General features: G+C 39.2%; 1 protein-coding gene across 5 annotated transcripts in view; it reads left to right on the top strand.

The window, feature by feature from the left end:
• Positions 1 to 12065, top strand: part of TTC29 (tetratricopeptide repeat domain 29) — a 243319-nt gene that overhangs the window by 41610 nt on the left and 189644 nt on the right. For all 5 annotated transcript variants that reach the window (XM_038558949.1, XM_038558950.1, XM_038558951.1 and 2 more), the window contains exon 6: positions 2608 to 2793. In XM_038558949.1, coding sequence (XP_038414877.1) covers positions 2608 to 2793 — 186 coding nt within the window. The remainder of the gene's footprint in view (positions 1 to 2607; positions 2794 to 12065) is intronic.

The raw sequence follows: 12065 nt of genomic DNA, 5'->3' as shown, positions 1-12065 counted from the left end.
GCCTTGTGCCCCATGGGGCTGGAGAAGAGATGGCAATAATGGTAATGGGCAACTGAATCAATAGATAATTCAAACATTATTTACACGTGACTTTAAATTATTGTTAATGGTTAAGCAGCAATTTTTTTCTTAATAACATTTATTTAAGATACCCCAACTGTGTTCTATACAAAGAGTCTCCAGGATCTTTCCAATGGTTTCATGTAAAGCAAAACAAAAATAATTATCTGGTAAAATAAGTTTGAGAAACACCAGGTGAATTAACATGGATATTAAGTAGGTTGGTTTATTGCGGGACTTAACCAGAGCCTTTAACATACTGATGCATAGTGTGTGGTCACTGAAAGAAGAAAATTAGCAACTACATTTTCCAATTTATTTCACCATAGAATCTCCTTTTCTAGATAGCACAATGAATACTGATCTAAATAATAAACCAACAATAAAAATGTTTTTCATCTTGTAAATATCTGCTGACAGTTCAAGTAAGTGGTCTACAAACAAGGAGATAAGGCTGCTTAGAATGTAAAGGGTACAGTGCATATATTTGGATTGTTCAAAGATTCAAAACTTGAATATATTCCCTTATACTTAATGCTCTGAAAAATACCCCATTTTTTCTGTAGAAAAATAGCTTAGATAACAAGTGGTTTTTAAATATGGAAACGATAGCTAACACAACTTGTTCTAAAAAAAAAAAACATGTGGAGTATTGGAAATTTTTTTCTGATTACTGAAAGTCAGAAAAATTATTTGGGGATCACTTTTTCAAAAACTCTTTATATAACTTTTTGAAAATGGAAGATATGGAATGCTTTAGACTTTTAAAAATCATAATTCTCTAATAACTAAAGATGACAAAGAATATAAAACATTACAAAACACACTTTAGTGCTCCATTCACTTTAGGTAGAAGGTTCACAATGCAAAGATAAAACATAAGAGAAGTCAGTTCTGAGATGAGAGTATTTGTTTCAAGTAATAACTCCAGTTACTCACTGCTTTTTACCTAAACTCATGCCTATTGTGAGTAACCTTAAACAGCAGAATGGCTCTCCAGAATCCCCAGCTCCTTCAAAAAGTATTTTAAAATAGGGAGACAGGGAGACCTCTATTTTTTTAACTTTAATGTTTAGGTATAGCCCTTATTTTGAGATAAGCCTTAATTTCCTATGAAATTATGAAGCAACATGTGTAAAGAAATGACTTAAGTTTCAGAAATTTCTTTTGATACATTAGAATGACATGTATAGTTCTTGAAAATTACCTTTTTTTATTTTTATTTATTTATGATAGTCACACAGAGAGAGAGAGAGAGAGGCAGAGACACAGGCAGAGGGAGAAGCAGGCTCCATGCACCAGGAGCCTGACGTGGGATTCGATCCCGGGTCTCCAGGATCGCGCCCTGGGCCAAAGGCAGGCGCCAAAATGCTGCGCCACCCAGGGATCCTGAAAACTACCTTTTGTTGTAATCAACCTCATTTCATTTTTTTCTGGGCCTTTTGATTTTAGTCTTCTAGGAATACTAGTGGGCAATATATAAATATTTTTCATAATTGTAGTCCTTTCAGGAACATTTGAGTTGACTCTTCTGATTGTTGTGAATAATTAATATCAATAAATTCTAATAGATAATGATTGTTATTAAAAAATCCTTGGAAGAGTAATCCAGAAGTTACCATATATCTACAACTGCGCTTATAACACAGATGCAAAAAGACATAAAAAATATGAATTTGTTCATATTCACCAATAAAATGGAATTTGCGGGACTGAGGCACAATTTATTAACACACAGGTTTTTGTCCAAGTTTATGATTGACTGCAGTGCAGTTTAAAAGACTAATTCACAATTTATTAATGTGCTTTTTGTATACAAGTAGGTCAGGTGCCACTTTAGGGAAAAAGGGAGGGTTTAAAAACTAACAACTAATAAACTAATAACTGAGTGAGAAGGATGACTAGTATTAGTTCATTTTCAGCAGAAAAAGATATTGAGAAATAGAAGCACAGAAATCCATTCTTTGTTAGCATTGCTAGTAACTTGTATCACTGGAAACATTGCAGAACGTATATGAACCTGATAGGGTTATCCCAATCCCCATATTATTATATCAATAAGCTCGTGATTATTTTTCCTTCTGGGTAAAAATACTCTATTTCCATATCTTATCTGCTTTCCTTATTAGCTCCCCCCCAATAGTTAGGAAACATTGTTTTCTCTTGAATCTAAATACTTTTCAAATCTTTAATGGGAAAAGTACTTGATGATAACACATATTCATCTCTTGCAATAGACCTGAGAACAGTGCTAGTACATATTATCCTGTCTTTTGTCTTATATAGTCTAGTGTTTCAACTAAAGAGTATGTCAATTTCTTACATGTTCTAAGTTTTCAGAAAGATTTTGGTTGCTTTTTCTCGTGTGCACATCCTTTAACGCAACTGTTTTAGTGGTTAAGACGCATTAATTTAATTTTGCATTTCCATTTTTAAAATAGCTAATCCTCTTTTTAGGGGAAAATAAATAATCACTAGGTTGGTTTGCCATTTGAAGGGACAGGCCGTGAGATATTTTTCTAACGCAGCTTATGTTTTTCTTTGAAGAATACTTTGAAGACGTCTATAATAACTTGTATGCACTGGCCTGTTACTTCAATAATTCTGAAGACAAATGGGTAAGGAACCACTTCTATGAGCGATGTTTTAAGATTGCTCAACTGATCAAAATTGACGGTGGGAAGAAGGAAGCCGAGGCTCATGCGCACATGGGACTTCTCTTCGAGGAAGAGGGTGAGTGGTCATTTGTCAGGCTGTCCTGGTTGCTTTGGAGGATTCAGAGTCGGTGCAGCCAGAAAGCACGTGGGGGTTGAGAAAAAGACCTGAGGCGTTAGTATAAGACTGTAAGTTGTTGCAATTAAAAAGCAAAGGTGTGTGACTTAGGGGCTCCGCGAAAGCTTTCCTTGCAGTCCACCCCAGCGCCCAGGCTGGAGTTCCCAGCAGCAGCAGCAGCAGCAAGAGCAGGCTGCTTCCATACCCATGCACACGTGTCTGTCAGTGCCGCGTGCTGTAGGGCTTGAATTCCTTTCCTTTCCTACAGCCCTCTCTTCATTTTAACTGGATTTCTTGTGTATGAAAATGGGAAAAAAGGAAGACATACTTCGTGATTTTCCTAGCGCTCCCATATCCCCTGTACATATCTCTATAATTTAGATATCACTCCATCGTGGTTTTATAACAATTTCCGAAGGAAAGGTCCTTTAAAAGCAACTTCATAAGGTTATCTTAACGCAAGCCAAAGTCTAAAACAGCAAATACCGTCAAAAATACATTTTGTATGGTTTTTTACTAAAGAATGCAAAGAGAAACTTAAGAGTTAAAATTATTTATGGAAGGAATGGTAGGTAGATTATATGCAAAGAAAATATATGAAAAGTTAGCATGAATAATGCTATTTCTTTTCTCAAAAAAACTGATTTTCCACAAAAATTTTAACTTTGGCCAAACAGTTAAATGAGAAAATATTGATTATTTTGTGGGTAGGACTATATAGGACACCACAAAAGGTAAAAATTAATATATAAATAGAAAATTACACATCGCAATCTACAACATGGTAGGTGCTAGGAGGCAGTAGATGGTGGTTCAAGGGCCATCTGGAGGGCCATCTTCAGTAATACCAAAAAAATTCAGAGAAGTGAGAGATCATAGACTAGATTCAAAAAAAGGCAAAATGGAATCAGCAAGGACTGGTGGGGGACTTGGAAGATGGGTTGAATTTAGGCAGGTAAAGAAGCAGGACAATCAATTCTGTAAGAAGGCACTACTAAAGCATAATTAGAGGAACTGGTAGGAGGTGCAACCTGTTTAAAGCAGAAAGTGTGTTTCTGAGCAGCAGTGAGAACGAAAAGTGGCAAGGCAAAATAGGAACACACCTGCATTCAGACTTTGGGTTTAAGCTTCATGGCAAGGAAAGGATAATATTGCTATAATTTGACAAATTATTTGTTAAAACATTTAGCCTATTGTTAAAAGTAGAGTTTCGTCTTTCAGTTTCTAAAAATGGGATAAATTGTGGGGTGCCTAGGTGGCACAGTTGGTTAAGCCTCCGACTCCTAGTTTCAGCTCAGGTTGTGATCTCAGGGTGGTGAGATCGAGCCCTGAGTCCAGCTCTGCATTCAGAGGGGAGTCTGCTTGAGATTCTCTCTCTCCCTCTGCCCCTCCTGCTCATGCTTATGTGCTCTTTATCTCTATCAAATAAATAAATCTTTAAAGAAAAATGGGATAAGTTCTTGCTTAAGTAAAGAAAATTATTGCTTAAGCTTTTAAAAATTATTCTCATTTCATAAGTGAGGCAAATAACATTTTTAAGCTTTTGAAAATTATTATCTTCACTTTGAGGATGAGAAAACTGGCACAAAGATTGAACTGGTTAGTCGTGAAGTTAGTATTGACTAGTCAGCTAGCTTTAGAGCCTATAGTCACTCCTCTGTGCAAAGGATTCCTCTATTTTCATGATGTACTAATTATGAAAATTATATATTAGAATATAATTTAGCACCTTTTTGTTCTCCACTCTAGGAAATCTTTCCATTGAATGGAGTTTTTGTTTTGTTTCTGTAATTTGGGCAATAATTTTCTGTCACCTGCAAGAATAAATCATATCAACTATGCATTACTGGTCCCAAAAAAGAAATCACAGAAGAAATAACATGAAAATAAGGCCGAAGAAGTCAGGGCCACACTGATGAAAATGTAAGAGTGGCTCAATGAGATTCAAATAGCTATCATAGTTATATTCTGAATTTTTGTGTAAAGTTTAATTGTGATTCTTAAGATGCAGTTTGATTCCAAAAAAATTGCCTAACAAAAGTTGCCATCTGAACATCTAAGAGTGCAGCTCAGTAGCATTTAGTATATTCATATTGTTGTGCAATCTGTCTTCAGAACTTTTTCATCTTGCAATACTGAAACTCAATACCCATTCAACAACAACTTCCAGTTTCCCTCCTGATTTTTTAAAATCTCTGCATGCATTTCTGTTGGAGGACTTATTCATTGCTTCCTTTCTTACTCATTTTTTAAAAGATTTTATTTATTTATTTGGCAGAGAGAGAGAGAGAACACAAGCAGAGGGAGTGGCAGGCAGAGGGAGAGGGAGAAGCAGGCTCCCCTCTGAGCAGGGAGCCCAATGAGGGACTCCATCCCGGGACCCTGGGATCACGACCTGAGCTAAAGGCAGACCCTTACCAACTGAGCCACCCAGGTGCCCCTTTTCCTTATTCATTTATCTATTCATTTATTCATTGTCATTTCAGTGACTGAGAATGAGGCTGAGTTTGGGAAATGTGAGGGTGGCACCACCATGAGATTACATTTGCAGGTCCTTGGCTTGCTCACATTTACATGCTCCACCCTACAATGTGATAAAATGCACCCATATTCCACAGCAATTAGAACATTTTGGCTATGAAATTATTTTTAAGTTAGATTGTATTTTTTTGTTTTGCAGCCACTTTTTGTCAGGTCTAAAATATTAATCAGTTCATAGACCCTAGGAGCCACGCCTTTTGCCTGATGGATAAAATGAGTTGGTGTTGCTGCAAATTCCAGAGATTGGCTTTGAGTGCTTGATGTGACTTGCAATGGTGAAAAGTACCTGTGCAGCTTTTGCAATCCGGGTAAAATTTTCATGAGAAGGGTGAACTAGGACTACTTAGAATATGTGGCCAGAGTGCAGTGGGGACTCACCTGGCTGTAGGGTTCCCCCTGAGGTGATGGAGGTGTAGCTTCCGCAAATCTGAGCTGATTGGTCCAGACAAGCAAATGGAGGCCCCACAGCAACAGCTAGGCAGCAGCTGGGCTCAGAGGCAGGTTAAAGCAGGATACCAGCTGGCAGATGGCAAAGGGCAGGTTGTCAGGGCCCAACCAAGCAGGCTGTAGTCCAGGGCATGGCTCCAGAACCCTTAGGGAACTATAGAGCAAATGAACATGAGCAGAAGCCATAGTCACAGGGACTAGGAACCTGGGTACAGTCAGGGCCAATGTGCAGCCCGCTGACACATATGTGACCAGATCCTTACCCAAAGCCCCCTGGCCAGAGTCAAGCACGGGTTCTAGTTCCCACTGCTGTTAAAGATGAGGCCCTAGTACACAATGTGGTCTGATTTCCATTGGCTAAAGCACTGGCATTCTCATTATTCACATCAGATACCTTCAGTGGTTGGGTCCAGCACCAGCCCCTTCCCTGGCCTGATCAGGATACCGGGGTCCAAGCCTTGCAGTTGTGGTTCTATTAGGATTGGGGATGGGATAAGCAAACTCAGACAGAATTGACCATATCAGCATTCATAGTTGAGCAAGTACCAACACTTTTCCCCTTTCCCCACTTCCAGTGATTTAAGATCTGGGCCCCAGCCTTGCTTTTGACCAGATTAATGGATTTAGCACTGAGGCTAGATGGTTTCTATGGAGCCTTGCAGAAGGGCCAATATATTTTCTGAAAGGCTAGCCTGAAAGTATCAGTCTTGGGCAAGTTAACCCTTAATTTCTGTATACCTCTTTGTCCTATTCCTCCTTTTCCAATTCAGTGCATGGCTTGTAAACATCATCTCTTCTTGGCAGCAACCCATTCCCTTTTAACCCATAAGAGCTTTGAGTCTCAACTTTGCTGTTAGAGACCAGGAGGATGATTAGAAATAGATGTTGGCTGATAACCCTGGAGTGCTGATCATGGTCACTGAAAATGGGGAGGAGAATACCAATGTAGGAAGAGTTTAGGCAGTGCATATCTTCCAGTTCAGGAGGCCATCATCTGTGATGGTACTGCAGGGATAGAACACTGGCTAACCAGGTTCTCCAGGATTGATCCCAAGCTCTCTCAATGACAGGGGAACTTCTGAAGAAAGGTGTTGTCCTGTTTGGCTTGCCCAGTTCAGGTCCTAGAATTATTGTTGACAGTGAGCTCCATGGACAGATTCTAGGTAATGTATCTTGGTGCAGTTCACCAGGGGCCAGAAGGCACCAGAAGCAGGGGAGTGTTGTGAAGACACTCTAGAGTGGTTGCGCTCTCCCCTGATACATCCAGTAGTGGAAGGTAGATCCAGGAACATACCTATGGAGAAGCCCACCATTGAAAAGGAGTTAGAATTCAGGAGCCCACTCGCCTTTGTCTTGCCTATGTTCAGTTATCATTTTTCCCTAATACATTTTCACCCATTTTTAGTGATAATGGAGAAGACATTCCTTTTCTTCTTCTTTTTTTTTTTTTTCATGAATTTTATGAGGGGCAGTGGTTCAGCTTTTCTGTCAGTGAAGTATCCACCCCATCCAAGGCAAATCCCTCCAAGAGGACAAAAAAAGAAACAAGGTATCTTATTACTGAGAGCCTTAACCCCATAGGTTTCTTACTACTTAGGATTTTTCAAAGCTAGTTCCTGCTAATAGTCACTCATTGGCCTTCCTGAAGGCTGGCAACAACACCACCAGCAGACTCTTCTCATTCCAATCTTGGTCTTTGATTTATTTCCAGTCCTCTGACTTGCTTCCAGAAGGCCATGGTATGGACCTGAACAGATGCCCAGTTTGCTGGGACAACTGCCATGCTAACAAGGTAATTGGTCAGCAGCACTCACAGCAGGCCTGCTGGAGCAGCACTGCTCCAAGAGAACTCACAGAGACAGGAGCAGTAGCAGGTGTGCTGGTTGCCCATTGCCCTTTCATTGGATGCTGTATGTTTAGGGAAGTATGATCACACCCCTGGTGTGACCAGGGACACACAATAGCAACATCATGTGGCATAGCCTTCATACAAGCCTTACCCTGCCAGCTCAGCATTCATGATTTGATGTAGCTCAGCCCCTCCCCTGCATGATTAGCAGAGGGGGAGATGGAAAAGGGGTGGAGGCTGAGGTCTCTGCCTCATGGTTGCAGCCATAGGATATACCATAAAAATTGCAAGATTTGCTACACAGGCATTCTTTGTTGGGGATCACCAATCTCTCCCTTGTCAGAGGAGAGGGACTGCAATAGATTAGAATTGATTGCCTTAAAAGCACTGAAGCTGCATGGTTTCCTTAGAACTTTGCTGAAGCAAGCCTGCAAAGATCAGTCCTGGGCAAGTAAACCTTTACCCTTTAAATCTTTAAGTTCTGCATAAAGAACATAAATTAACATAGAGACTTAGCAAAGAAGTGTTAGGCATAGAAATCCTGTCCTGTGATAACTAGGACAGAGATAGGTCCATGAGCAAGATGACAAGCTTCAAAAGAAGCTCCAAAGACTAGATGTTTTCAAGAACTGTCCAAACTAGAAGAGAACCAGTGAGTTAAAGTAAGAGGAGATCAATTATCTGTCCTAGGAGAATGCCTGCGAGGCATTGATATTGAATGAAGTGCTGTTTCTACCAACTACCCCCCAACTATAGGTAGAAGTAGGCAATTCTACTAGCACTGAGGGGCCAGTGCACAGAGAGGCAAGGGCAGACTATCCATGCTGCTTACCTTGAAAACCCAAGACTACAGAGACTGCTCCCAAATGGGGGGTGTAGGAAATTCAAGGAAGACCTGACATTTATCTGAAGACTCAGATAAGGAACAATCTAGCAAAAGTGACCATTTTAGGAAAATTTTTGGTATCTGCAGAAAGATCCAGGTGGAAGACAGAAAAGCCCAAGGATTGATCCAAATGGGTCGAGAAAGAGCCCCAGATGACGTAAGGAATGCTTCAGTTAAGATGTGTTGGTAGAGTTAAAATACTGAGTGGAAAAAATAAAAAGCAGAACCGACTCCATAGAAAACTGAATCGGTGATTTTGAGGACAAATTTAAAGCACTCATGCAAAGTGCAGGGGAAAGACAGGGTAAGTATGGAAGTCCCAGAGTAAGAGTATACAGTAACTGAAACAAAGACAATGACCAAAGACATTTTAAGAAAACTTCCCAGACCCTAAGAAAGCCCTCAGAATGTGTAGATTGAAATAGCCCTTCATACTGTGGTCAAAAATTAAGAAAGATCCTAGACAAATTCTGGGTAATTTTGTGAATGCCTTTATGAAGGCGGACTCCTACCTGCATTCAAAGAGAAAGCACAGATTGCCTGCATTGTAACAAAAATTAAGACACAATTTTCTCCTTTGCAACATCAAATGCCACAAAATAAAAAGAAGCAAAGTCCCTGGGGCTCGAGGGGAGGGGAAAGAGTGGAATGCTGTGAGGCTGAGAAGGGAGAGCAATGCTACAGAGCCAAGATTGGGTTCCTGTGTGAAGCAATGGGAGACGCTCTTTTGCAAGTTTCAGAAAGTGCACTTGGAAGGTATTTTCCATGTATATTGTATTCTCCTATTTAGCAAGAGACAAATCAAAACTAAAAATTCAAGAAGAAGGAAGTCCTAATGTAAAAGAACTGGCAATAAACACTGAAACTGATTAAGCGTAGTTAAATCTACAAAAGTTAATCCATGTCAATAATTTTGGAACCAGAAGATACACAGTGTCACAATTAAGTATCATTTTAATTTTTCTCTTTATGATTTTCTATATTTACCAAACATTCTGCAGTCATGCTAATGACTTCTTGTATCATACTTTAAAATTAAATTTTAGGGATGCCTGGATGGCTCAGCAGTTGAGCATCTGCCTTTGGCTCAGGATGTGATCCTGGAGTCCTGGGATCAAGTCCCACATCGGGGTCCCTGCATGGAGCCTGCTTCTCCCTCTGCCTGTGTCTCTGTGCCCCCCCCCCCCTCTCTCTCTCTCTCTCTGTCTCTCACAAGTAAACAAATAAAATATTTTTTAAAAAATTAAATTTTATAAGAAACACTTGAAAATAAACTCTTAAAATCCAAGTGGGAAATATAGGCAAATATTCATTTAGCCTTAGATAGGAAAGACCTTCGAACATACAAACAATTGAACAAAGCACAAATGAAAATGATGGGGTTCACTGAGAGACCATTATATTCTCTCCCTACTCTTAAGTTCAGGACTGACTCAGAAGAAACGTGGGAATCAAATCATAATTGTTAAGGCTCATTGGGGAACAAAGCTTATAACTCACCGAGTCAGACTCTATTTATCCTCCAGAATTCATCTCAACCACCTGATCACTGGCAGACTGGTGAAGCTGACTCTCCTGAGGGTTCTAAGCCTGTGCCTGTGAGCTTCAGGGTGGAGCTCAGGGGTCAAACCTCCTTAAGAATTGAGTCCAGAGAGGATGAGAGCTCAGCATTTCACCAGCTTATGTCATCTCCCCTTTCTTGATGAGAAATCAAGGGGGAAGGAGAGAGGGAGTCCCCTCATGGAAGCATGGGGCTAGGGGAATAAAATTTCCACTATCAGAAACAAATATTGAGCGATTTGACACATACTTTTTAAAAATTGCTTATTAAAGACTTCATATACTGAAATGATAAATCTGGGAAATATTTGAAAGAAATGTGATAACATTAATATCATTATTATTTCAAGAACATTATCAGTTGGTGAGAAAAACCATATAACATCAATACAGAAATGGTAAAGGAAGCTAAGAAGAAAATTCAAAGAAAAAAAAACAAGATTGATAAAAAAAAAAGTACAAATTAAAGCACTAAAGATAGACTTTTCACCTGAAATATTATAACAAATGTTTATTATGTTTCAACTGTGTGCAAGATACTGGGCTAAGCATTGGAAATTCATGGCTGGAAAAGATATTTATGGCCTCTTGATTCAGAGCATAATGAAAGAGGCAGGTCAGTACTCTGATCGTTGCAATGATGCAAGTGAATGTACTGATAGGACAAAATGTACCAAATTCAAATGTGTAAGAAACAGTGTTGCCTATTTATTTAAGGTAGCATTTACTACTTGTAAAGTTTTGATAAGTAAAGCACATTTTTTACATTGCTGGTGATAGGATAAATTAGCTTGACATTTCTAGCAAAGCATTTGAAAATATGAATCAAGACTTTTTTCAATATCCACATCCTTTAACCCTGCTAATCTACTACTAGGAAATAATCAGATGTGAAGACAAAGATTTACAAGAAAGAAAATAATAGAAATGTCCTACATTAGGGTAACACTTTAATTATGGTTAGTATAGGGGATCCCTGGGTGGCACAGCAGTTTGGCGCCTGCCTTTGGCCCAGGGCGCGATCCTGGAGACCTGGGATTGAATCCCACATCGGGCTCCCGGTGCATGAAGCCTGCTTCTCCTTCTGCCTATGTCTCTGCCTCTCTCTCTCTCTCTCTGTGACTATCATAAATAAATTAAAAAAATTATGGTTAGTATACCTGTTGAACTCTTATCCAGCCATTCAAAATGCTCTTGTCTAATAACATAATGGTAAGAATGGCCATTATTTGAGTCTTGTGTGTCAGTCACTATAAAAATGCTAACTCTAGCCAATAGGCTCTAAGTAGTTACTTCTAGACTGAAGCATGGAGGAGCAGATGTGAGCCTTCCAAGCTATCTCCATTTTTGCCGTGGTAATCTTGCGGGACATATGCTAAGATGGTGAAACCATGGGATGGAAACAGGCTGGATCCCTGAATGAGTATTTGGAGGGGAACTGCCCTGGAAAGTCACTCAACCTTCAGTGGACTTCATGAGAGCAAGAAAATTACTTTGTCTAAACCCCTGGGATTTCAGCGTCTATTTGCTACCACTGTGTGCAATCTCCAATCTCCTAACACTTTTATGCCCTTATTGTGAATGAGGGATTTTACGATCCTGTGAATAGTTTTTGGCAATTTCTTTGAAAAATTCACACAATAGTCTAACACTTTCTTTTGCAATGTGATATCTAATGTTTCTGTGCTTCCCTGAAAACTTCCATTTTAATATTTTTAAAGATACATAAATCCCTCAATTTACCAATATAATTTAGTCTTTCAAAAATTCAATTTCTATTTTTTCAATATAGGAAAAATGGGTGCATTTTACTTTTTCCATTGTGTTTCTCTATTTGAATATAGTAGATGTGCAACGTATTTATGACCCAAAAAATAAAAAAAACATAATTTTTTAAAGCTACCTGATATACAGTGACTGTACCACATATCTACAGTAGCATTTTGCCTA

Source organism: Canis lupus, chromosome 15, assembly GCF_011100685.1.
Source record: "Canis lupus familiaris isolate Mischka breed German Shepherd chromosome 15, alternate assembly UU_Cfam_GSD_1.0, whole genome shotgun sequence".
In the NCBI taxonomy this organism is placed as follows: Eukaryota; Metazoa; Chordata; class Mammalia; order Carnivora; family Canidae; genus Canis; species Canis lupus.
The sequence above is the reverse complement of the archived record's forward strand: the minus strand, read 5'-3'. Positions and strand labels throughout refer to the sequence as shown.